Genomic DNA, 26,958 nt, shown 5'->3' with positions numbered 1-26,958 from the left:
TTGCAATACTAAATACTAAGAAAATGCATTGCAGAAAATGAACCAGCAAAACGACACGGTAAGATTAATTAACACTAGTCCTAGTTTTGTATCATGATGCTGCGCTGAACCTACAGCTTCTGTAATAGAATAAACAGCAGCATAAGCATTTCTACATGTTCACATTCTTGTTCTACTTACCCTGTGAAGATCCATCCTGAATTCCTGTACCTCATGTCCAGATCTTGTTAAGAATAGTGGGAACTATTTTGTTTTCTTTGACAGTCTTTCTCATCTCATCTCTTGACCTCCATATGAATACTTAGTACAAGGATTCAAAATCTGGACCTGCAAGCTGGAAAGTCATGATAAACTTCCAAGGACATGTGGATAAAGAAAGGAATCATGAGCAAGAGTTGTGTCAATAGCTTTTTCAAGCCTTCTATGTTTAAAGTAACACAAAGCTGTACTAACCTGCATTTCAGTGTCCATGAGCATCATAGTTTGAGAATGGCATCAGATCAGCTGACTGTGTGCAGTGTTTCTGGTGAAAGTTCTGATCTTCACGTGCTTCTGGTGCCATGGGCAACCCTGATCCAGCCTACTGAATGAGCTAAGGTGGTTGTTGGAGCTGTCTCTGAGATCCCATAGAAGTGCTGAAGGTTCACGTGAAATTATTAGGATTTAAGATAAAACATTAAGACTTCCGCACACCTGTGCCTTTTGTACCTTTAGGAGCCTGCACAGATTTGTGCACAGCTGCACGAAAGGGGTCCTGGGTGAGCAGCAGTCAGGGTCAGCTTCCGAATCTCGTAAAGGCTGGCTGTTCATCATTCACAGCTCGGTTCAGTAATAACCACTCCAAGTAGCAGCAGACTATACAAAAAGCTTTTCTCTTTCACTGCTGATAAAATATTTGGCCGTTTATTACTGGCTTTGGCTAAAACAGCAGTATTTTGGATTGTGCTGCAGTTGAACTGCAATGGATTGTATTTGAAGAAAGGTCGTCATTTAGAATTCAGGCATTAAAACTTCATTCTATCCAAATTAATGGGAAAATCTCAGAGGTTTCTACCACTTAGAGCACCTACCTTTGTTGGACAATAGGCAAAGAGCACACATTAAAAAAAGTAGAACTTCATCTGAGCCCAAGGAAACACTGTTTTTACTGTGACACTGGTCAGACAGTTTGCCCAGAGATGTTGTGGAGTGTCCATCTATGGAGGTATTCAAAACTCAGCTGGACACAGTCCTGTGCAGCCTGTTCCAGCTAAACTCGTGTGAGCAGGGGGTTGAACCTCAAGAGTTGGATCTCAAGAGATCTCTTCCAACCCCAGTGATTCTGTGTTGTGCAGACTCTTTTTCTTTTAAATAGTGCATCACCCAGATCTTTAGCTAAGTCATTGCAAGGCACAGTTTGTGCTTTTCCTACCCTTTCACATCTGTGTACTACCATTCTGCTTATAATGAGTTCGCAGAAATGAAAGAATACATAAAAGCAGTTTTAACAATCAAAATTGAATTACAATGTCATTTAACTTTGAGCAATAGTAAGTAACGTTGTACTCAGCATATGTTGTCATTATGATCTTTCCTGCTTCTTCACAGTAAATTTGTCGAGTCACAAGTAAATGAGACTTGAGACAGGATGTCCTGGTCTCAACAGATTAATCTCAGAAGGTTTTAGGACTATTAGGATTTTCAGAAGGGACAGATGGAGCAGGCTATATTGGCCTTAAATTGGTTGTGAGTACTGAGTAGGTTTGCAGATGCTTTTTTAATCAGCATTAGAGCTGATCATAGTTAACAAAAAGGAGACAAGGGATATGACCAATGGCATTCGGGAACATTACAGTTAGAGTTAAATAACCCAAACAGATGAGACAGGAAATGCAAGTCTTGCTGTTAAAGCATCATGCTCTTCCTGCTGATCTTTTTGTGTTGTCTGGTGTGTGAACATCAGATTCCCAGGATACTAAATGTGCAGGAACTTATTCTTGGGGTCATTCTGTGCAAGAAAGGCAAGCTAATCCAATAATGTAAAATTAACAGGTAAGTTTATCCATATTGCTGCTCTACTTCCATGCGTATTTGTATGCTAAAAGCAGAGTCACTTTGGTAGTTTTAAAAGCAAAACATAAAGGGTCTGATTAAGCTTAATGTTACTGAAATCTGGCTGTGTGGTTTTACAAATCTTTTGTCAGCTCTCTCCCTCACTTCAGTAATAAGGTGGGAATAATAATGTCTGACTCCAACATGTTATATGTGCTTTACCTTGAAAACAGATTAGTTGGTGTATGAGTTCTGCAAGAATTTTTTCTTAGAGGCAGTTCTGGAAATCTGCTTCATTCTGAAGCACTTTACATTTCTGATTGCAGAAAGATGTAATGATAGGACTTCTCTGTGTTGTATCTTAGGAAGACTGATGAAATATTAGAAATACATGTTTTACTGATGCATTTATCCAACAACATTTTATTTTGTATATGTGTGGGTTTTGCTCATTCTCTGTATCAAATTTGTGCAAGCAGTGGGAAAAAGAATGGTTATGCCCATTGTTCAGGAGCAAAGGTACAGAATACAAAAACAAAGTTAGAGAATGGGCTAACTAGAATAGATCCTATGTCATGCAGAGAGATTCATTGTTCTTTGTAGCTGAGTTGTACTTTCACCTCTCATATAGAAATACTTTTTAAAATGCTGCTGGTCAACTGTGCATTCTAACGCAAAGCCACCCTGTTTGGTTGTTTCAAAAATAAAATAACAAAAAACCTGTATGTGGAGGTAGGAATTTGCCTTAACTGATTCCTCAAAATAAGTTGCTGTACCTCATTGTAAAAGCAGGATCACACAAAGGTGGGAGCAATGAGGAGACTGGTGGCCTCACTGTAATGTATATCTATTTATGTTGTGATTTATTTACCAATATTTCATAACCACATTTCAGTACTGCACTTTTTCTAAAGGGGGGAATAAGTAAGAACAAGAGGATGAAAGAAGAACATTTAATTCAAAGAACATTTAATTCAGTCACAAATGCTGGATTTAATCAGAGTACACTGTGCTACCATCCTGCAGTCAGTCATAACTTTGCTTGTGCAGGGAAGATGAGCAGAACCATTCTTCCATGCCTGGGAATATTCAAATAGTTCAATATATGGCTGGTGTCAAGCATATAAAAATACTGAATCAGGAAATGATCTACACCTGATTCAGTGTAATTTAAATAACTGGTTGTAGAACAAAAAAAATGTTCTGAAGACAGGCTGAGTGAAGTAAGTTGATACCAAATGATGGAGCATTTTTCATACACTTGTTTTTTTTCTTTCTCCATGAAGTATTTGATTTAATAATAAACAGTCTTTTGATGTGGCCATGCTTATTTACATGTGTAAAACATAAATTCTCTGAAGTGTGCAGAGGAGCTTCCAAGTGAGAAGAGGAAGAGCAAAAGCTCAGGTTCCTTGAGTCACGTAAACCTGACGAGGATGGCTTTCACATGAGCATTAGATTTTTAAGCAGATCAATATTTGGCAAAGAACAGATACACAGTGGTCGATTACTTGCTTTTCTGGGAGGCTTTTCATCTGCTTTTAAAAACGTGGCTTTGGCAATAAAATGGAGCAGGCACTTGAGCACATGTTGCCTTTCTCAGATGTTAGTACATGCTTTGATTACTTCACTTCTGTGCCGTACCTGAGAGCAGACAGCGTAACCTCACATTCAGACCTACCGGTGTGAAACATTTATTTGCTGTAGAATTTTGATCTCGGCCTTCTCCCTTTTTTTGTATGTCAACTTCATCATTTGATTTGGGACAATAAAGTTCCTGAGACATTTGCTGACCCACAATCTGACAGAAACAGTTGTGGCAGCTTCTGGCCCAATTCCTTTCCTTCATTTACTTTTGCTTTTCTTTGGTCTCTTAGCATCTTGTTTGGGCCTACACGAAGTAGCTACTGCTGATTTCTTTAAACAAAGTGTTTCCAGCTAATAATTCTGTATGCACAGAGCCCTTCTGCATATTTTACTGATGGGATCCACTTTAATTTCACGTCTGTTGCTATGGAGCTGTGTAGATTTGCTTACTTGACCTGCTAGCACAGGGAGTTATTAAAGACTTCATCTCCATGGATACAGCAGTACCCGAGTATACTTCGCAGGGAGATTAAAATACACATCTCTGCCTTCAAAAGCCTGCGCTAGCCTCACGTCCAGCGTCCCGGAGCTCAGCCCGGGGAGGCTCTGTGCCTCACAGCCATGGGCTGTGGGCAGGAGCTGCGCCTGGGGTCGCACCGCCATGTCACCGTCACATCACACACCCCCTGGCCCATGTCACCATCGCATCACGCCCCCCGCCCGTGTGTTTCAGAATCGTCGCCGTGGCGATTTCTGAACGGTCCCTCAGTTGGAGCGGTTGATCCAGCGGAGCCGGCAGATCCTGTTGGAGCTACTCTTTCTTGCTTAAATCCCTGAATATTTGTGAGTCAGGAAAGGTGAGGAGTCAATGTGCGTGCCTCCCTTGGTTACTCTCAGATGCCCTGGGCTGTAGATGGGGACGGAGACTTCCACTGGTCCAGTTGTGTGTAGGAAGTGGAGCAGCTTTCACAGCTCAAACTGTCATTTGCTCTCCTTCCTGTGGTTATAAAAGTGGTTTTGGAGGTGAGGGAGATGTGAATTCATGGTCTTGAGCCAAACTGGATGGAGTGGTGATGGGCTGCAATTTATCTGTAGTTGCGGCTGTAATCATCCCTGCCTACCCGAGTTGACAAAAGTCCTATTTGGTGTTGAAGGAGATATAATTAATAAAATGAGTGAATTTAGCGTGCGGGTTTTCTGACCAGAAACAAGTACTTACTTTAGGATAAGATAAACAGTGCTTTAAAATCACCAGTTATACTGACTAACTCTGCACTGACTGAAAATGGGACCTAAGCTGTCTCAGACATAGATGTCTAGAGACATTTAGGTTTCCCCTATTCCAGATGAGGTCTCTTACAACTCTGCTGTTAGCCTTTATTGAAGCCAAGTGAAGTCTCTTTTCTCTTTCTTTTTTTGTTTAACAGAATGCAAAGTCAGTCTTAGTCATATAGTTGCAGAAGAAGGTTTATGACTGAAGATCGTGCTTGGAAGCTAATGGCTACTCAACATAGGTCAGTAGGTCTGATTAGATGCCTTTTGCTCTTCTGTTCATCCCTGATAAGCTTAGGCTGTTTGTCCTGTTTCTGAGGACCACTGCCTCAGGAGCCTAGCATTATACAGGGAGATCCTGTATGTTATTTTGCACTGCAAATTTCATTAGCCAGCAGGAATGAAGCATTTTTAGAGCACAGGCTAAATAAATTGCACTGAAGTGAAAAAATGCTCTATAACTTCTGATAGCTAATATTAGAATATAATTAGAGTATACATTTTTGAGCAGAAGACTCTTAACAAGTTAGATAATTATTAGCATATCAGTTATTTTTAGTTTGCAACTATAATTTAAACAAACTTACTTGAATTAATGTTGAAAACATGTTCAAATAGCCAAGTAGTTATTTGAAATGAGAATAAGGAAAGTAGTAGCTACAGAAAGTGTTTTGACTTCAAAGTGTTTCATATTTTTGAACCCAAATCTACAAGTTCCAATTAAAGTGTCCTAGAAAAACAGTCTTTTAATTTTGTATTATAAGTTTTATGATCCCCATCTTCTGAAAACATAATTTAGAAATTGCTTAGTAGAGATGAAGGCAATTACTGGTTGTGTTGTGGACTCTCAAGATGTGTATCTCTCACTGTTCAGAAGACTCTCAGGTTGTGCCAAGGGCCCAGATGCTGCGGTGAAAGTGGAGTATCCAAAAGAGAAGTTGACAAGACGCAGAGGAAGATATGGCAAGTAAAGGGCAAAGGCCCAAATCGCACATATCAAAGATAATTACCTGCCCAACTCTGGGCTGGCAGCACAGACCAACAATTAAGGGTCCTGGGCACAATTTTTCTGCAGTTAGGTAGTTAAGTCCTTTCTCAGGAGAAAAGGGAGGAGATCCCTGTTAAGTAGTCAAGTGAAGGGAAAAGCTTAGATCTGTGTGTGCATCTTTGGAAGGATGGACTTGAGCACATACGAGAAGAGAGCCCTTGCAGCAGACTGCAGGGTAGGGTGAGGGGATTCAGAGTCTTCTCCCAGGGAAGCTGTTCTACTTCAGATAATTTAGTAACTGTTTTATTGGGTATTTGAAGCAGAGTTCCCAGCAGGCACACCGTAACTCCTTTCTCTCTGGCCCATTTATCCCAGTATCACTCATGATTTAGGAAAAGTGGGACATCCACCTTCAAAGGGAGATTCTCTCTCTAGGATGCTCTGCAGGCTGGTACCTAAAGTTGCTCTCTGCCCATAAAAACTCTGGGCTGATGGTCGTGCAGAGACCTGTGCCAGCCAGGTCATCTTTTAGCTCCAAATGCCTTTTGACAGAGATACAGATCTCAGGGGAAAGGAGGGACATGTGCTTCTCATGTTCCTCACACAAGAAAGGCACTGGGGTTTAGAGGTCAGAGTTGAGGCAGGCGTGGAAGATGACAGTAGCTGTAACCTTTATTCAGGCAGGTTTTCCATCCCCTCTGGTAATCCAGAATGGAGTATGAGCCCAAAAAAGAGAAACTGATGCTATACACACTATACGTTCCTAAGTATTTATTTTAAACTATGCGTGAGGTCAAGCTGGAACATGATTTGCAATTTGTGAATGTACTGCAGCAAATTTTCTGCTCCTTCTGGCTGTTTTCTGTGGCTTCCAGCCTGCTTCACCTCCACAGAATAAAATACTGTGCATATGAAAGAGGCCATTATGAATCTTCCCTTTGGAGATTTTTTTTGTGCTCTGCTTTTAAATTACGATCTGTATTATTTATGTCAACGTTTTAAAATAGCTTTCTGATTCCCCAGTTATAGTAAAAGTATTCTGAGTCAACTCCAGCTAAATTTTACTATGCACAACTCCCACTAACCATCAGTTTTTGTTTCAAGTCATTATTCGTAAAATATCACACATCACAGCCAGAATCCTGTGTTGCTGTGACATTCTTTATGGTTTTCCAGCTGTATTCCTCCTCCCCATGATAAACAGTGTTGCCAGTATTTCTTTTTATCTTTGAATACACAAATTGCATTTCCTTAATCTCCCTTCATAAACAGTGCCCTGTAATCCTATTATCATTATTGTTGACCTTTTTTGGAATTCCTCCAGGTTATTAATGCCTTTTTAATGAGGATCCTGGGATTTAAACAGTTTTATGAGCAATGTTTACTTAAAAAATGATAGATTATTTCCTTTTTTATTCTCCTTTATTTCCATTATTTCTTTCTTGTATGTCATCTTACTGTGTTCAAAGTGGAACGATGCAAATAGCTGATTTGGAGTGTTGCTGCCAAATCAAAACATTAAACAAAATCTTTGTTTCATACTGAACAAAGATGATATTAAATCTAAAATATGTAGAATATTTGGGGAGATACTTTAATGTTTTTAACCCCTTTTAAAAGCAGAAAGAAATCTGATCATTTTCAAAATTTAAACACCATTTCAAACAGAAAATTGAAGTTTCTGATTTGCCTTTTTTTGGCCGTGTTTGACCTCGAATCATAGTTTCAGTGTTCTCTGAACTTTGTGTTTTGGTAAGTAAATTACTCCCTTAAAAGTTTTGTTTATGTCTATATATTCCTTGTGTTTGTATATCTGTATTCATCCATAGGCATGGAAAGCTAAGGGAATGTCTTTAATTTAGTCCTGCAAATCTCACTTACTTGATTTCACTGTGGTGTAAAGACATCAGCTAAGTTGGTGATTACTGGGCTCAGAAGTGGAAGCTCAGCCATAAACAACTAAGCAAGTTTTTGCAGATAGCTTTGGCATTTTGAACACTTGGCCTGTTTAAGCACTGGTATTTTACTTCCTTTTATGTTCATAGATATCTAAATCCTGGTGAAGTTATGTTTTAGATGCCTACACTGTGTTGTGGTTCTCATTTGAAGTTACTATGGTGAGCTGAGGAAGAGCCTAGGAGAAATGCATTTCCAGTCCCCTATTCCAACAAATAAACCATAAGTACATAAATAAATAATAGAAAAGCAGCTGGAAGAGCAAGTAGATAGCGGTTGCCCAACTTTGCCCAAAACTTCAGATTGTAGAACTTAATTTTCTCAGGTCTGTTCCTCTGTGCAATGTGTCTGTGATATCCCACAGAAAGTTCAACAACTGTGATGGAAATCATAGAATCATTAAGGTTGGAAAAGACCTTCAAGATTATCTGGTCCAATCATCACCCTACTGCCAATGTCACCCACTAAACCATGTCCCTAAGCACCCCAGTGTCCCTAAGCCAGGCACAGGGAACCATGTGAGACATGGGCCAGGTTTTGAGCTGTTGAGCACTTTTAAAGCTGACCCACTTCTCGGTGTACCCAGAAAGGGCTTCACACATCTGAGAAGTTTTGGTGACTGCAACAGAGAGATTAACTGGCGGGAGGTATTCCCAGGGTGAGTGGCAGGGAGCACTTTTTCTGAAATTCCCCCTTTGGAGCTGGAGACCTGATGTTTCATCAGTCTCGTCTCCAGTTGTTGCAAGGTGGATATCACTTTCCCAAGAAGCTTGGGGTGTTACCACCTTCAATGTGACGTTACTGGATGTGGTGCTTAGGGACATGGTTTAGTGGGAAATATTGGTGGTTGGTGGACGGTTGGACCAGATGATCCTGGAGGTCTTTTTCAGCCCTAATGCTTCCATGATTCTATCACCAAAAAGTGAACCTACTTTATAATAGGGCATCTATATCACTTCTGAAATTCTTCAGGTAATACCATGTTGTTATCTTTCTGAACCCAGGAGCTCATCAGGCTGTGTCTGTTTGCTAGAACTGGCAGAACACAGTGTGACAATAAACCCTCAGGGATTAATAAACTGAAAAGCACAGGCTTCATGTCTGTAATTAGTGCTTCTCAATAAGTGCTATTGGGGGGGGGGGGGGGGGAGGGACACCTTGAACAGCAAGTGACAGCAGTCATAACTTGTAATGTATTGCCCTCAGAACTGGTGTAGCTTTATTACTATAAAAGCAGTAGTTTAGGCAACTAGTTGATATACAGGGTAGGGTTTTAGTGTTCTTGTCAGTCAATGACACTTGAACTCAATTAGTTTTTGTAATGATTTCAATGCGTATGTTATGGTAATGTTTTATTGGATTATGATGAATTTTGCTTTTCATCCTTGGGACCTCAGGGTTGTTTAGATGGTTACCTCCCAGATATGTTTCTTGTTCCCGTGTTTTTCTCTTCCCAGTTGAAAACATGTCAAACTGATTTAAATTGTTTTGTTTACATTGTAATGAAAACCATATGTTTTATATTAAGGGAGACTGTGCAAAAACTTTCAGCTGAATCAAGTTTAGCATGTCAGCCCATACATTTGCATATATACTGTGGACGCGTGCCTGTACAATTAATTGCTGTACACGAGGCAGCCTCTCTCTTCCTGGTGTATTGGAACCAGATTTAGCAGACGTGAAGAAGGGGCCTCTGAAAGCCCTTTGTTAAACTTCTGCCACCAACGTGACAGGAGGGCTGGGATGTTTTCCCAGTCTGTGATGGAGTTCGCTCCCTTTCTGTGTACTGCTAAGTCATCCTGCCAAAGATGACATTTTCCAGCTCCTAAAAATACATCTGACCAGCCTGTCTATTTCCCTTGAAACAGAACAAATAGCACTGCTAGGTACAGAGCAAAAAAATCTCCTGAGGTGACAGCACACATTTACTTGTAAAGGATACTTGTATATTGGTGCATTTGCACATACATTGTATAAAACTGTCAAATGCAAGTTGAATACCAGGTTATATCACTATCAGTATATTTTTCAGACATCCAGTTTCAATGTTTCTAGTGAAGTTGGTGTAGCAAAGTGGCATTCTTCCTCCTCTGATCCCAAGAGCCTGTTTGTCTGTCTGAACAGGAAGGTAGGCTCCCCAGACTCTTCCCTTCTGCCCTGTGAACAAGTTCCCCTGCCAAGGGGCTGAGAAGAAAAGTTTGTGGGAGCCACTTCTAAGTTATTGTCAGACCAGCTCAAACTGCTTATAACAGTACAAAAAATAATTGGGTCAGGCAGATTTCTGTGTGAAGGATCTCCTTAAGTTATATATAGCAGAAAAAATAATTTACATGAAATGCCTTTTATCTGTTCCAACATCCACTTGTAGCTGCTCTACAAGAGCATGAATTAAAAACAGTTAAGAAAAACAAGCTTAGATCATAGTGATATGCAGAATATACATGATGGCTCTCTGCCAGCATCAGTAATTAGTTTGTAGTGACTGTGATTTTAGAGAGGAGCTTGATTGATTGTGGTTTCACAGCATACACAAGTCACATTCTGTATTCATTTTGAGATGTGCAGTCTTTAGAATTTGCATTAATACAGTTCAGATTACTACCCAAACTATAGTACTTGGATGAGATCAGAAAACTGCTTAATGAGATAAATTTTGATTATATTGTTTGATAACAAATCTTCTTCCAAAGTAAGAGGAGTAAGCAAGCAAGATGAGCAAAAATCAAGAGGAATAAATAGTTCAGATCACACAGCCAGCAGACTGAATGGAAGGGATCATTTATAAAATCAAGTTTAGATTCAAACACTGGGAAGCAGGATCTGCATTGCAGATCTTCCCAGAAGTCTGCTAGTTAATACTGAGCTGGAAGTCTCCTCACCCAGCAGTTCTGAACAGTTTGTGGAGGCTCACACTGACAGTTTGGCTCCACATCCCTTCTGGCTGCCCCTTTGCCAGCTGCCCAGGTTATACTGGCTGTGGCTGGAGCATGCCATCAGCTGAGCTGGGGTTAATAGTGCTGTGTGGGCAGCACTGCAGGCTGGCGGGGGAGTGCTGAGAAAGGTTTGGGTGGCTGTCCACCCAAGAGTAGCGAGTGGTAACTTCATTGGGCAATGCAGAGGGATAGGGGAGGGTATGCCTGTTCTCCACTTAGGGTTGATGATGCCAGGCATTGCTGTGCCCAGCTTCTTCTTGTCTGGTTCTGGGAGCGCAACTCATAAGTCTGAGCTTGATGACTGAACTGCATATAAAATGAGGAGTTTGTTAGGTACTAAAATCCAAGATTCACAGCAGAGAACATGCCAGGCAGGAAAACACCTCCACCAGTCCATAGGAAATACCAGAGAGAAGTGCCTAGCTCCCTGACTGAGCCATCTTCTTGTAGTCCTCAGTGTGCCTCAGATTCACTCCAAACCTCCTTGCAGCAGCTAGACTGTGCCATGTCAGTTCAGACAACCAGCATGCTTCATTTCGTTGAAATACGGCCACCACTAGTGTCAGCACCACGTTTAGTGCAGCAGTTACACAAAAACAGCTTCCTTGAGCTGGAGCTCAAGCAAAAGATTTGAGTGCAGCACTCTCCTTAGACTAATGGAGTTCAAATCCACACCTCTCGTAAGAGATCCTGATCCACTGATCTCACCTTCCTCCATTTACTGTGGAGTTCATGCTGAACAAGAGTATGAGCCATGGGCAGAAGGAGAGCATGCAAGAGCAACTTGTGTCACCCAAAAGTTAGAGCAGTCCACATGGAGGAGAGCTCCACGTCCTGTTCCTTGCGCACAGGAATATATCTGCTTTTACCTCGTTACTGTGTGGTGTAAAATAGAATAGCAAGTCCCAGATAGAACTCTCACATGTAATAAGTCAAATAAGAAATAAGTTAAAGATCAAGGAGTGCAAACAAAAGCCACTGGCAGTTATGGACCTGGCACTGAAAATTGGGCGTGTAGTCCGCTGGGAGACGTTGCCCTCGAAACAGGTTGTTTTAAGGGTGCCACCTGAAGGAAAGACTGAAACGCTGAAGCGAGACCTCATCACTTCTTTCCAGCTTCTTTTTCTTGCTTCTGTCAGCGCATGGGGATAGTGGGCTGTTCTCCCCTAGGATGCTTGTGGTGCATGAGGACCATGCGGGAGCAACCCCATGTTAAGCAGAAAGGATGCAGCGTTGGTATTGCCTGGGCACACACTGCTTGTGCTGTTAGAGATCAGAGCTAGAGAGATGAATTGAAGGTTTCAAGATAAAGGAAAGCAAATCTCTTAAAACCACAGATCCTTTCAAAAGCATGCATTACAAGGCCGTCTGCTTTTCCAGCTGCTCCTAATGGCTCTGCTGGAGTTTTTGCACAGTCAGGCCCTATCTCTTCCCCTGGGGTCTCTAAATAAAGCTGTCTACAGAGACAGCATTCCATTTATTTCTCTGTTTGCTGCTGGTGAACACGTATGCGTACTTTGGTCCCATTGCCATATAACAGGATGCTTTTAAAGGCAAGGAGGCTCAGTGAATTTAAGTGCTTTACATCTTAAGGACAAGCTGTCTCTGTCAGCCCTGTTTTATTTACAGCTCTGTTTCACTGGGTGACTATATGCAAAATGTAGCATCAAGACTGATATATATAAAGAGACTGTGTTTATGGAGTCACAAGGTAGGTAAATTCCATGGTTTATGTATGTTGGCAGCTATGAAATAATAATCAAATTTAAAATCTGACACACAAAAAGACTAAATTTTGATAAGCTCATATGCTTCCTGAGTTTTGGGAAGCCAGTTCTGCCAATCAGCTATCAGTGTTCCTGATGCAAATGTTACTTGAACTTTTTCCATTTATCCGTATTTTAATCTTACTTTTCATATAAAAAATGAACAATAGAATGCACACGAGAAAGTTTCATCTTTAATCTTTTGAAAGGAAAAAGATTAAATGCTAAAGTGCAAGTAAAATTTTAATACTGAGGCCAGAAGACCGTACAGCGTGGTATTTGACCACCTGTAACGGCTAGAAGCAGCAGACTGGAACGCTGTCCTCCAGGTATGCATGTGGGGTTATTGTGTGTCTGTCTGTGTAAGAAACATACATGCTGAGTCTATATGCATATATACATACAGGGTGTGGTATTTCGGTGTTTGCATACCATCCTGGTGGATCCAGTGTACCTAATCTGTTCTGCCTGTAAATGCTCTGAATGTAATCTACACCCACAAATGTAGGTGGAATGGCTGTAGTGTGTGAACAGGACAAACATACAGCAGTGCCCACTGGAGGATTACCTGGCCATGCACAGGCATCATTTCCTCCTCCTTAATTTTAATTAAGTTTGCAATTGCATCACGCATGGGTTGGAGAATTTGGCCGTGAGTAATGAGTTGTGGCTGCCCAGCCACTTGCAGTGCTGCAGCAGGATGACTGGTCAGGACACAGATAAGTGCCATCACCCACCCAGCAGGCTTCAGCCACCCTCTTTGCAGCTGTGTGTGGTCCTGCACCCATGCACCACATGCCCCTACCACATGGGGCTGCACAGCCTGCAGTCACAGGGCTGGAGGCTCCTTTCTCCTCCTCTCTATGCCGGCCAGAGCTACGTGACAGTCACGGTGCTGTCAGGGCAGCAAGAAGGCTAAAAGGCAGCAGTGAGCACGATGCTGGTGGCATCATGCTGTTAGCTCGGTGCCATTGCCCACCGAGCAGTACAGGGGCAGTGCCAGATGCTGCACAATTTTGCTCCTGCATCTCAGATACCCATTCAAGGCAAGAAGCAATTCTGGAAAATGTTACAGCAGAAGCTGGTGCTCTTCCCAGCTCATGGCTGTGCTCCGCCTTGCCTGCAGAATGCGTGTGCTGCCGCTCGGGAGCCCGCTGCATGGCCGGCTGGAGTGACGGGCTGCGCCAGCATTTCTGTCAGAGCATATTCCTGTGTCAGCTCGCCTGCCAGCAGCCTATTGATGCTGTGGTGCCAGGCGGCTGCAGCATGGAAGATTATGTGAATGAATTTCAAGAGATACCTCAAAAGCTGGCAGCTCAGCCTGTGGGGTCTGTTGTGGGAAAGGGTGGGTGATACAGCCCTCTTCAACAGGGGAGCCTCAGATCAGGGCAAAACAAGTGTTATGGCCATTTAGGATTTAAAAAAAAACGATGTTTTTTGAGAGATGTCAGTTGCTGTCATGGTTAATGCTGCTTCTGAGGGCTGTTCTGCTGCTTGCATTTGTGAGCTTTTGCAGCCTCATTGTCACAGCAACAGAAATAGTCAACAGGCTTCCTTGGGTTGCTGTCTGTGACAAAATGGCTGTAGGAAGGGTGAGGGCCTGCGTTCTGCTTCTGCCTGTGCTCTTTGTTAGAGCATTTGTAAGACAGAAGTAATACCCAGAATAATACCTTGCAATTTATATCATATGGGTTATTTTACGTAGAGGTACCTACCAAGTAGGAGAAAATATTTTTAGTTCTCCTAGTAACATTACTGTTGAGCTCTGTTACACGCAGAGCTAGCTTGAACATAACTAACACACTTGGAAACATTACAGACAGTGGCCCCTTTAATTTATAAAACGTTCTGGAAGATGCTATAAATATACATATGCTTCATTTTGAGCATGAGTATTCTCCTGTGCTCAGTGTTAAGCTTGTATATAGCAGTTATCAGAATTGGGGCCAGAAAGGTTAATTCTTGCTCTGCAGAAGCAGTTCCTGGTTTCAAATGCACTTCAGTCTTTCAGAAATCTCAGCATTTGAGGTGGTTGCATTTCCAGGCTCTGCTAAATCACATCTGCAGTACCTAGCTTGGCAGCCCTTCCCAGCACTACGTTGCAAGCCAAACAGGTCAGGGAGAGGCTATTATTAAGCCTTGCTTCCTTGAAATGCTTTCAATAACAAGATCTGATTATGATGTGGTCTGCTTAATCATAGATGAGCCCTGGCCAGGGCTCGTTTCTCTGTGTAGCAGCCAGTGCTGGGCTTTGGAAAGCTGTTGGCGTCTTGCAAGGGCACGAATGCTTTGGGGGCCTGAACATCGGAGGTATGAAATCCGTGCGACGTGTTTACCTGTTCGGGTCTTGTTTGTAAAAGTAGATTTGTGTGGTTCCGAGGCAGTGTTGTTTGTACTGTAATCTCTTAGATGAGAGTGCTTTGTTTACCAGGAAAACTGCTGCAGCTTCAGATATTACGTCCCACGGTCATTTCACTTCCCCAAGGAGAGGGTCACTGACATCTGCATTTGTAGACACGATATAAATATTCTATGGAACAAAGCAGAATTGTCGCTCTGCCTCCCCGCCCTTCCCTGCCTCTGCATGTGGTTTCGATTTGCTTAGAGCCGTAGCGACTTGGGTCACCCCGGGTCTGGTTATCAGGGATGTCGAACTGGATTTGGGATTGGCTGGGGGCGATAAAACTGGGTCCCTGGCACAGCTTTTTTGAGAACTAAGCTATGAATTTCCATGCTTTGAAATCAGACCCTGGAGTGGGGTGGGCTGGGCCGAATGGAGAAACAGGGAGTGATGCCTACAGCTGGCTGCGTGCCCATGAAGGCCCCGGCTGCCCCCCCACGCCTTGCGTCACCCTCCTGTGAGGGACGCTTGGCCCCGAGGGCCGCCGGCAGCCCTGGCACACACCAGCCATCAGTGAGATGGTGGAGGCTGTTTCAGAACAAACTCCTCTTGTAAAACTCCTGTCCTCTATGATTTAGTGGTCCGCAGGTTTTGCTAGTTAGGAGGCACGGTTACATTTCTGTCACAGACTTCTTGCTCAGCCCCTAGCGGAGTCAGGGCCACCTGCGTTGCTGCCCCCACTCCTGGCTGCCTGCTCCCTCTCCCCATAACTGTGGCTTGGAGCTGTCTTTTCTGTGGGGAGCAGAAGACATGTTCCTTGAATACTCCATTTATTGGAACTCTACAGTGTGAAAACAGCCAAGATACTGAAATGTTTTTCCCCTCTGTGGTGGACTTCTGCCCTGTCATCACAAGGGACCCCATTAAATGCTTGTGACTGGGCCGAGGTTGGTTTTGTGCCTGAGTGTGTGGCACTCCCTTGCTTCCACGTGTGTGACAGGTATCTAGGCTTGATCTATAGCTTGTGGCCTTGCAGCCTAAAAAAGAACAATGAAACCAGCTGGATCCTGCTGAGCCCTGCAGCGTCCAAGCAGGCGGCAAAAGAACGTCACAGGAAGGGCAGCGCTTTCCTTGCTGAAAAGCCGGAGCGCTTCTGGCCAGCTGCTATTCGAGACCGGGTGGGCAGGTCGGAGTCATGAATCATGTGAATCTTGGCGCTCAGACTGTGCAAAATTGGGAAAATACCGAGTTAAATCAGAAAACCTGTGAACTGAAGGCCACTTGGAGTGGTTGCTAAATGCTTCATCCCGTTTCAGCCTGTGTCTGTGAAGAGGTGCTCTGACGGTGCCTTCTTCCAAGCACATTACAGGAGCATAAGATTTGCCTGTCAGCTTTGTTAAAGGTTGAAGGATCTGTGAACTTAAAGGCTTATTTGCCATGGTGGGGATCACAGCAGCTGTAGCTGCATCTCCCCCTCGTGGAAACGTGGCTTATAGCAAAAATGAGTTCTCTGCTAAGTCCTCAGCTGCTGAGTGGGGCAGGTGGCTGTGGTGGGGGCACCGAGGGCCAGTACCCGCAGGGCCCTGTCATCAGCCTGCAGGAGGGCTCCAGCAGGAGGCTTCTCCCGAGCCTTGCCACCACCCACAGCCATCCCCATGCTGATTTGGGAGGGCACCAGGGCACCCACTGGCCTCTGCTCTGTCCTCGGTAGTGTGAGGAAGCAGCGGCTGCGAGGTGCCTACCAGTTCTCGGGGGGCAGGTGCTGGATGATCACGGTGTGCCTTCGTGCTGAGCAGCTGTTCTTAAAGACCTCAAAAAGTTATTTCCATTCCCTCAAATAAAGCTATTATCTGTCATTGCAACCCTGCAGCGTTAGACTTGGAAGTGGCTTGGTACAATGGCATTTTGAGCAACAAACAAATCCTAACATCAGGGTTTTCTTCCACATGGTAAGACTGTGTTAATACATTTATCCACTACTGACCTTAGCAATATGAGATCAGTTGTTTCATATTTAACAGCACCTGGGATACACAGGCTGTAATCTATAGGAAGTCAGTAATCAGATAGGTGGCTTAACACCCAAGAAGCACTTGAGAGCCAGGCATTATTATTAAGGGATTATTTTAAAGCTGTTAGAACTGCCTTACTATGCTTCTGTGCCACATGGAAACCTGCATATATAGAGACAGATAAATATATATATTGCCTGTTAGCCTATATACATTTATACATACATATACACGTACATCAGCTCAGAAACCAACCTAGAAGCAGCTTTCCTCTCAGCAGATACTATTTTCATATGGTTTGAAACAAGAGAAATGTAGTTACAGTTGGATGCTTTTAATCACCATGCTCTTGAAGGAGCCATGTCAGCAGCTTCATTCATATACTGATAGCTGTGAAAAAGCAAACAGGTTGTCATAACAAATGTTTCTAGCCTGGTTCTAAAATGGCTTCTGTAGAGTGCGGTGTATGGTGTCCAAATTTTTTTTGTGCTCTTGTTGAAGTTCCAGTTCTGAAGAAGTGTTGAAAATCTGGAACATATCCAGTGCTTGTCCTTGGGGATGTTTGAAAATTCATGTAACTTCTAAGATTCACACAATGCAGACAAAGGAAGGATGCTTGTGATTCATTGTTATTTTGCAAACAGTCTTTGAGTTATAATTTCCATCATATCTTTACTGTTCCCTCTTCCTTTCCAGGGAGTGAAGCTGATTTTAGCTCCTCAAGCAGCACGGGCAGTGTTTCAGTTCCTGAAGTCCGTATGTCTGTTGTTGGAAACAAAAGATTTTCTTTTTCTCGCAAGTAAGCAAACTAAATTTTTCTGTATATTTCAAGTGTCGCTAGTGCAAAGACTGCAGTGTAAGATCTTGCGATTAATGCTTACAATATCAGTACTTCCAGGTTATGACCTTATTTTCTGTAGGAAGAAGTTGACAATATTGCCTTTAATGTTCTTTTCTGAAACACCCTCGTCCAGCCTTTATATAACTAAAATTATATGCAAATAAAAAAGATGATCATAGTCATCTACCTCAATGAACCTTTCATTGAAAGATTTCAGTAAGTTTTCTCCGTATCATCTGTGAACTGCAGATCTAGACAGCTTGTGAATACTGGGGTGTTTGGATGAAGCAGTGCACATTGTGCTCTGCCCACGCAATCCCTGCTGGTACATTTTTTTGAGTAGGTGGAAAGAGTTCAAGTTGACAAGACTTGTTTCCTGCCCTTTGTGGAGTCACGAGAGAGGAGTTGGCAGGCAGACTGGGACCAGCAGCAGGATACCCATATGCTGAAGTCACACAGACTTCTTCAGTGTGGCCCAGTGTACAGAGATCAGCAGAATGATGCTTAACGAACAATTTCCTATCTGTATCATGAGACTGTTAGAAAAATAAGGATCAGTTAAGCTCTCTCTGGATTAAATCTAACAATATAAGGTTACTACTTGTGGAAAAAAACTAGGTGTAATATGAAGCCCTAAAATGACAAGAACGTGTAATTTCATTTATTATTGTGTATTTAAATATAAACATAAATATTAGACTATACTGACCTACTTAATTGGATAGAAGTCCTCTGTAATAATGCTCCTTCAAATGCATTGCTGTGTTATTACACAAAAGTCGATGCTGTACTGTACAAAGTGGAAAGAGATGTCTCCTTTGTAACACGTTCTTTTTTAACTGATTGTTTTAACTCACTATGAAACATTTCAGTGTTGTCACAAACCCCAGTCCTGCACTTTATTGTAAAATAATTGTAAATTCACCCAAACCACAGCACTGTGATGAAGGCTTGCAGCATAGCCAGTCAGCCATCTGTTCCTGATAAACTGTTCCATTTTCAGAGAAGGGAGGAAACCAATTCAGACAATTTTAAGAAGAGATTTCTCTTCATAATTCTGTGGTATTTTAATTTTTATGTTTGAGCCTTCTCTTTTGCTGGCTAGATTTGCCTTTTTCCATATTTTTTGAAACCTGCCCTTTCATTAGAGTTTAGAAGAACAACTTCCAGTAGAGACTGAAGGTAGCAGCACAGTAGTGTAGGAAAGCATATCAGCTGAACAAATGAAGAGTGCACCTCTAAAAGCTGTCCCCAGTGCCCCAGTTCTTTGGTGCTCTTGGACAGTGCAGATATGAATTGCATTCAAGCACACACAATGAACAAGTTAGTTAATAAAGATAGGGAAAAGAAAGGTAGGTATGTACAAGAGAAACTGTAAGGAAGAAGAAACTGTGCTTTTCTTCATCTATTTTAATACCATTTCAGCCTGCTCTCAAGGTTCAAACTATATCTAAGCAAATAAATAGCTGACAGTGACAGCTGAAGCACCCAGTTTGCCAAAGGCACAAAAGAACAGTGGCTCAAACAAAATCTGTTTTCACTTCACACGGTGATCCCTCAGGCTGCTTGCTGAGGAATCTGACAGAGGTCTTACAACAAGCCTCTGTCAGCCTCCAAGGCTGGGCATCTCTTTGCAGGCCTGGCAGGGGAAAGCTGAAATGCGGTTCTTTTGGAACTAGTCGGGTTTGTAGCCCTCTGATTACTTAATGGAGTCAGAGGTTCAGAGAACGTGGATGATCTGATGGAGTTACTGGGAACTGTAATGTAAACAGAGAAATGTGAAAATGAATGCCAGAGGTTTCCTAGATCATATAGTTCAAACTAAGACCCTCACAGTCAATGAAAAAACATGCAGTGGCTGATGATATCTAGGCTCTTTTTCCAGCTGCTCACAGTTATTTATCTGTTCCAGTGGTATCTCATGGACAATTGTGGATGTAAAGTAAGACATAACGGGTTGTGTGACAAGGATAACCCAATATGCTTTAACCATTTTGGTTCCTCTCCAGTCGTGGCCCTTATGGTCGGAATAGTGGATCGTCATCCTACAAGTCTGCAGCCAGCCCACCTGCTCTCCGTGAAAAGGACCTTTTGTCTACGCTGTGCAGAAATCAGCAGAATCCTCTTAGCATCCAACAACTTTATGGGGCTTCTCCCCCTAGCAGTAACTCAGGAAGTAACAAAGGAAGTGACAGCAGCCCAATAATGAGGCAAGTGTTTATTTCATCATCCCAGTGTTCGGTGCTCTGCACTGGCATGAGGGAACAGCCAAGCAAGTCATCTTGCTCCTCAGCGTAGGTGTGACTCCTCATACTGGTGGCTTGACAGTCAGCAGGGTGCTCCAACCCATATTTTCCTACCACTGCAAAAGCTTTTTTGTTTCAGCACTGTAAAATTAAAGGTTACTCTCAGTCAAAGGTCTCTTGTAGTTGGTTTTCACTTCAAGGCAGGCTCTTTCATGTGGTTTCATGCCATCAGTTCCCATGTGGATTTACTGGTTCTTTCGCATAAGGGTCCTTTTGCTTTGGAGAGAGTTGGGTGTGGTACTATAGAAAATACTATACACTCAGGCAAAAATTCACCCTGCCTAGCCTTAGGCACCTACCCAAGGAGTGCAGTTTCCTGCAGAGGGAAGAAAACAGATGCTTGCCAGAGGATGCAACACATAGTGCAGAGACTAAATTGCCACCATGCTGCTGCTGTTTCTGTATCTCCCTTTCTCTCTCAGACAGCTCAGCAGTCCAGCATGTCAGATACACACCTGAAGCTAGACAGGGTGAATCTAGGTTTCAGTGTGCACAACTTTATAATTCATATGCGGATCTAAACTCAGTTCTTACATTAACTTACTTAGCCTGTCTGCTCTTGAACACTCCACCCGTTTTAGGTGAGGGGATGTCTTGTTATTTTAAAGATAAATGTCTCTTTTGGTGTAATTGCACTGAGACCAAGTGCTATAAATAGAAAATGTTTCACTATAGCCACATATCAGCAGTTCCCTCAGGTATTTTGACTTACCAGAGTGAGTCACTTGTGCTGACACTGAGAAGCCCCAGATGAGTCAAGTGTAAACTCAGTTTTGTGTCAGTCAATATGGTATTTTTATTTTTGCCAAAGCTGAAGAACTGTAGGAGTGATGTTATGTGACGGTTTGTTTGTCTTTCCTTCTTTTCAGGCGATCAGGGAGATACCTGTCTTGTGGTGAGAACCGTAGCATTAAGCCACTAAATCCGGAACAGTATTTGACTCCTCTACAGCAGAAGGAAGTCACAGTACGACATTTAAAAACAAAGCTGAAGGAATCTGAGAGCAAGCTTAAAGAAAGGTATATTTCGTTTCAGAAATCAGAGTTGTAAAGGTTTTTTCAAGAACATATAGGGATGGGACTCCTGAATGTTTTACTAATTTCTTCACCTCGTAAAGTTGTAACTAAGAAATTTAAAATATAATCAGACTGGTTAAGTTGTTTTCAAGGTATTGCAGGTTTCATCTGCTCAGTAAATACATACCATGCAGTTTATTTATGCATAAAACTGGCTCTTTTCCCTTTGAACTTGCCTAATATTAGGCAATTTTATTAAAAATAAAGGGTATTTTTTATCAGTCTGATTTAGCACCAAGAATTTTTATACATAAAAGTTTTATCCCTGCAAACTTGTATTACTTTAGTCTTCTTTCTACCTCTGTTGGTGAAATACGACTTCAAAATGCGCTCCTTACTCCCTAATGAAAGAAAAGCTGTTACACAGACCAGTGAGTCCGCTTGTGTTTTTGTTGCTTATATTGAATTTTTCACAATAGCCCTCTGTATTGGTGCTGAGCAAAGAAGTGACGATGTGCATTACACAGCGACAGATGTCATTTCTTTGACTGAGAATGGGCTTTGAGAGCTGGGTCTCCAGCACACACAACGCAAGCAGGCATGAAGGGCATTTGAGTATCCTCCCCAGGCAGAGTCCCGGGGACCCCAGGGTGCAGCTGAGGCCAGCCCAGCCTCTGCATCTCTCAGGTCTGGAGCTCGCCTGCCGCGTGAGATCAGCGTTACCCTGGCTGCAGGCACAGAGCTGCTTGCGGGCGTGGGCAACGTGTAGCTTGTGCTCTCCAGGCAGACATTTCTCCGTTCCTCCAGGGCAAGGCAGTAGGTGAGGTGCAAGTGCTGTACTGATTGGATCCAACCTACAGGCCACCACTTGCACCTCCAAATGTCAGGGGTCGTGGCACAACCCTCAAAAGTGCCACAAGACTGCTGACTGCGTGGTGAGGTTGGTGACTCCAGTTAGCGGTCAGCCAGCGTGTCTTGGCAGCCGCCTTACAGCTCTGCTGACTCTCTCAGCAGTGTCAGCAAGTGGCGCGTGGAGGAATTTGCCTCCTCCGTGGAGCATCTCCTCTGCCTAGCCATCCCGGTGCAGTGGAGCCTTTTGTTGACTCTAGCTGGCCAGTCAGCAGAAGTGTTACAACATTTTTCTTTTGCTACAGGGAGACAGAAATAGAAGAGCTGAAAACTCAGCTGGAACGCATGAGAGAAGACTGGATTGAAGAGGAGTGTTGCCGTGTGGAGGCACAGCTGGCCTTAAAGGAAGCAAAAAAGGAAATTAAACAACTCAAGCAGGTTATTGAAACCATGAAGAACAACTTGGCAGATAAAGACAAAGGCATTCAGAAATATTTCATAGACATAAACGTTCAAAACAAGAAACTGGAATCTTTGCTGCACAGCATGGAGATGGCTCACAGCGGCTCTCTGAGCGATGAGTATGTGTCTGACTCCCCAGGGAAGCCGTTAGCACTGTACGTCAAGACACCAGAAAGCCTCATAGCAGAGGACCAAGCTTCGGAGGAGACGGGCGATAACGAAGCATTGAGGAGTGAGGACACTGAGGACACAAGTAACACAAGTAACGAGAGCGATTCGTCTAGGGAGAGTTCAACCACCGCAAGTTCTGAAGCGAGTGATCCATCTTCCTCCAGTTCTGTTGTGGATCGAGAGACACAGGAAAATGTTTCTGATGAAAAACTGTCTTCTTCTGAGAAAGAGGAGGAAAGCATCAACATGACAGCGGAACGGTCCATTCAGACCGACATGTCACGTGACCTAAATGTGGAGTGGTTCATTCAAAATATCTTCATATCTCGAGATTCCCTTCCTAGCCCACCTTCCTCAGTGAAGGAACTGAGTGAGTTTTCTTCTGGAACCTACACTGTGGATTCTGGTATGGTGGTGGACATAACTCCGAACAGTCCAAACTCTGCCATCTTGTTGCCTTCTGTGGAGTCTCCACACAGAAACGTGGATTGTGAAGTTAACGAGAACCGGGTCATGAAAGAACTGGATTTTACAGAGCCATGTGATGAAGAGTTTTGGTATGTGAATACTTGCCCTCAGACAGGAATAACGAAGAAGCACTGGAACAGCAGCTTCCTTGTAGATCTCCTGGCGGTAGCAGCCCCCATCATACCCACTGTCATGTGGGCCTTCAGCACTCAGAGGGGAGGAGTAGACCCCATGTACAACATCGGATCACTGCTTCGTGGGTGCTGCCTGGTGGCCCTGCACTCACTGCGTCGTACACCCTTCAACATCAAAACCTAATTTCTGCTCGGTCACGGGGCACCAGGGGGCGGGGGGGAGGATAAGAGAAATACTGTATGTTCTGGCAGACTACATTGTTTTGCTCTTGACTATTTGATTTGCACTATAACTTGATTCGAAAACATGTTCCTTGTTTCAAAATGACAAAGCTGAACCCTGCAGTTTCTCAAAATGTTTGTAACTGGCGTAGGACTGTATTGCTGCCTACAGAAATAGTCCTCCTGTGCCCAGTCACCGGGTCCCTCCCGTCTGCTGGCGTCTTTCTTGCATCAGCGCGTCTGCCCAGTGAACAGGGTCAGGGGCAGCAAGCAGAATTACAGCTAGCACTGCTTCAGGTTTGCTTGCTGAGTTAGTTTAAGCTCAGTTTCCCTGCCCGCTTCACTGAGCAAATGCACTGGCTGAAAGGCAGCATGTGATGCATACGTGAACAAACGGCGAGAGGAAGGTGGGGTATTTCCTTAGGCAGCACTAACTTAAAACACTTGTGAAATTGCAGCGTTAAGTAAGATGGAGGCTCGTTTCCCATAAGTGTATCACACGTGTACTCTAGAAAGCATGCTAGCGCTTTCCATGTGTTGTCTGAAACGTCAATTCAATTTAAAAAAAATAATAACAATCCATATTTCCCAGGCAGCTTCCAGCACATCATTCATGCCTGTCTCGTGTAGTGCTCTTCCAAACCTGCAATTGCTCGAGCATTCCACTGGTCTTGTGCGTATGAGGGGACTGTAACCAAAAATGTTAAGTGGGTGGGAGTCTTGAAACGTGTTACAATGGTAAATATAGGGGTGGATAGACTTTGAATATTAATGTTGTTTTAAAGTCTTAATGTATTGGGACGTGATAGTCATTCGAGCCATGTGAAATACCATCTATAAATGTATTGGGTTTTAACTTATTGTTTATTTAATAGCTTTATTATAAATTACCTTTATAACTACAAGTTCATTAAAGCATGTTAGAAAACTTACAACTGTACGAGTGTCTTATTTTGGCAAAGCTATTAAAAAATGCTCTGTTTCAGATGAGGTATCACATACATAGCCAGAAGAGGCTCCATGTGAGGGCATAAGGAATCGTCAGGCCCCTCAGAAGAGAGTTAGGTTGAGGAACAACTAATTACAGCGCCCAGTGGAAGCGCTCCGCAGGAGGAGGCTCCGCTTGGTCTGCAGATGCACCCGCCACGCGCTCAGCTGCACCCACGCTGTACTAACAGAAGCAGGTAGCCTCGTTCTTACCCCATCATTCCTAAATGTCTCCTGTTGTGAATGAAAAAAAAACGTCACGGAGATTGCATTATTCCTATTTTAAAATGTCTGTTCAAGGCAAATGGACCGATTCCCTAGCCCCAGTGTTAGCATCTTTATTACAATCGTGGGTTGCGCTGTTACATCTGCTGTTGTTTAAGTGCTCTTCACTTCGAGTGGTGGGGAAATGGAGCATAACTTAGAGCAGAAAGTGACCTCCAGTTCCAGGAGAGACACTCACCTGTGACTACCCAGGTTTCTTTTGTAGCAAGCGGGGAAAAAAGCACAAACCTCGCCACATGTAAAATTTCAACAGGCTCAACTCACCTCTCACCCTGTTTTGGGCAGGCTCCATATAGCAGCAGTGTTTTAAAACAGGTTGTTTAAAAGGTAGGAGGCACGAACATTAGAATAATATCAAAGTTGCTTCCTGCCCTTAAAAAAGTCTTTGCTCAGCTCAAAAAGCATTCAGCTATGCTCAGCGAGAGGCTGCAGAGTTCCCATCACCTACCTGAAGAAAATCCTTGCTGCGATCTCCGCCCAAAATTCAGCTCGCTTCCAAGTCTCCATCTTTCCTCTGCCGTGCCACCAGGAGATGGACAGCTCATGGTGCCTTTTGTAAGAGGCCTGCAGTACCAAGATAAATGCTGTAATCCCAGACCGGGGAAATGGCCATTGTTACCCTATCCACAGGGGACAGGGCAGCTGAGCTGCAGACATGCCGTCTTCATTTGCTTTCCCCTCTAATACTCGGCTTTGATCTTTGACATGTCTGAGCTGCGTTCCCCTGGTGCTGCACAGAGCAGCTAGGAGGACCATCAGCCTGCAGACAGGTCACTGCAAACTCCTTTTGTCCTCAGTTAGAAAGAATTTGCGCCCATACCAGTACAGCAAAGGGCTGTTAGGCAGTGCAATGGGCTGCCCAGGGAAGTGGTTGAGTCACTGTCCCTGGAGGTCTTTAAAAGACGTTTAGATTTAGAGCTTAGCGATATGGTTTAGTGGAGGACTTGTTAGTGTTAGGTCAGAGGTTGGACTGGGTGATCTTGGAGGTCTCTTCCGACGTCGACGATTCTGTGATCTTTGCCTCAAATCACACACCTGGGGAGGACAAGCAGCTCACCAGCAAGAGGTAAAGCAGCAGGGGGCTGCCCAGCTTCAGGCTCTCAGGATAGCACGGGAACAGCAGCTCCTTCTCAGGCTTAAGGGACACCTGCTGATAACCCCATCACACACTTTCCTTCCTAACCCAAGAAGAGGTAAGCCTTTCTTTAACATCCAGCTGAGAGGCACCTGCCCTGCCCCTAAACTGCACTCTTACTGTGCCTGCACTCACGAGGCTGTTCTTAGCTCCTGACCATCCAGTTGTTTCTCTCCTTCCCCCCCAAGCAGCCACCTCCTCCAAATTCCAGACTGCAGCAATACACTCAAATCAAAGTCCTGCTTTAGTTGTGTCGTGTCCCACACGAGCAAACAAGTATTTTGTTCCAAAACCCTTCAGGCAAACGAACACGCGGCATTTCAGATACGAACACTACAGCAGAGCCAAGGAAAGGAGGATTTTCCAGCCCTCCCAGCAGGTCAGTCCTCCAGAGTCAACAGTAACAGGGAAAGCTCGGCTCCCAGCGACGGGAAAATAAAGGGCATGGCCAAGAGGCTGCGTGGAGGGGAAGGAGGAGCCTATGGCAGCCAGAGGGAAAGAAACCGAGCACATCCAGAGGGCGTCTCACAGCTCCGTTCTGGGAGGTGTGAAAAAGTTACAACACTTACGGCCTCGCTTCACCAGTGTGGTTAAAAGTACAGACACGGGGTTTTTATTAAATCTTATTCCCAGCCGTTCCCCTTATCTCCCATTCGCCAGCCAGGTGCTTTACCAGTGCTTGCTCTAAGATTTACTTGCCACGCGGCTGTTTAGTCTGCGGAGCACGTAGCCGTCTGTTCTGCTCCAGCCAGAGCACTTGTGCAGAAAAAATGAGCATGAAAGTGAATATTGTTGCCTTCTAAAATGCATTTTGAAATTGGACAGTTCCCAAGGACTTACTTCACATTTGAGATTTCTGTCAAATCAGTCAACTTGTGCAAGACTTTAAGGAACACAACAAGCAGAATAAACATTTTTGTAAAGAACTTTCCAGTCACTAAGGCCTTACCACCTTGCTATCTTAATTATCTTTCAAGCAAAACCCGTGTCAGAACCTGCAACTTAGTTAGAAATTCTGTTTTTCTGAGCACACCATAGGCAAGCCCCCAACCAGTCCCATTCTTTTACAACTTCCTTGTTCCCTGTATGTGTGGGGAACAAGCCTCAGGCACGGAAGTGAGAATTCACTTACCTGTCACAAGATAAAAACCCATACACCTGAACCATGAGTTCAGAGATAACAGCGTAGCATCACA

The 26,958-nt window shown here is 43.6% G+C and overlaps 1 protein-coding gene across 6 annotated transcripts in view; it reads left to right on the top strand.

Annotated features, from left to right (window-relative positions):
- SYBU (syntabulin) overlaps positions 1-24,284 on the top strand; it is a 41,366-nt gene extending 17,082 nt beyond the window's left edge. For 3 of the 6 annotated variants that reach the window (XM_080582027.1, XM_080582026.1, XM_080582031.1), the window contains 4 exons: positions 17,583-17,685; positions 19,737-19,937; positions 20,903-21,052; positions 22,204-24,284. In XM_080582027.1, coding sequence (XP_080438153.1) covers positions 17,583-17,685; positions 19,737-19,937; positions 20,903-21,052; positions 22,204-23,317 — 1,568 coding nt within the window. In that variant the 3' untranslated portion in view covers positions 23,318-24,284. The other 3 variants (XM_080582030.1, XM_080582028.1, XM_080582029.1) reach the window with 3 other exon arrangements.
- Positions 24,285-26,958: the final 2,674 nt, after the last annotated feature.

Source organism: Anser brachyrhynchus (assembly GCF_964034855.1).
Source record: "Anser brachyrhynchus genome assembly, chromosome: 2".
In the NCBI taxonomy this organism is placed as follows: domain Eukaryota; kingdom Metazoa; phylum Chordata; class Aves; order Anseriformes; family Anatidae; genus Anser; species Anser brachyrhynchus.
The sequence above is the reverse complement of the archived record's forward strand: the minus strand, read 5'-3'. Positions and strand labels throughout refer to the sequence as shown.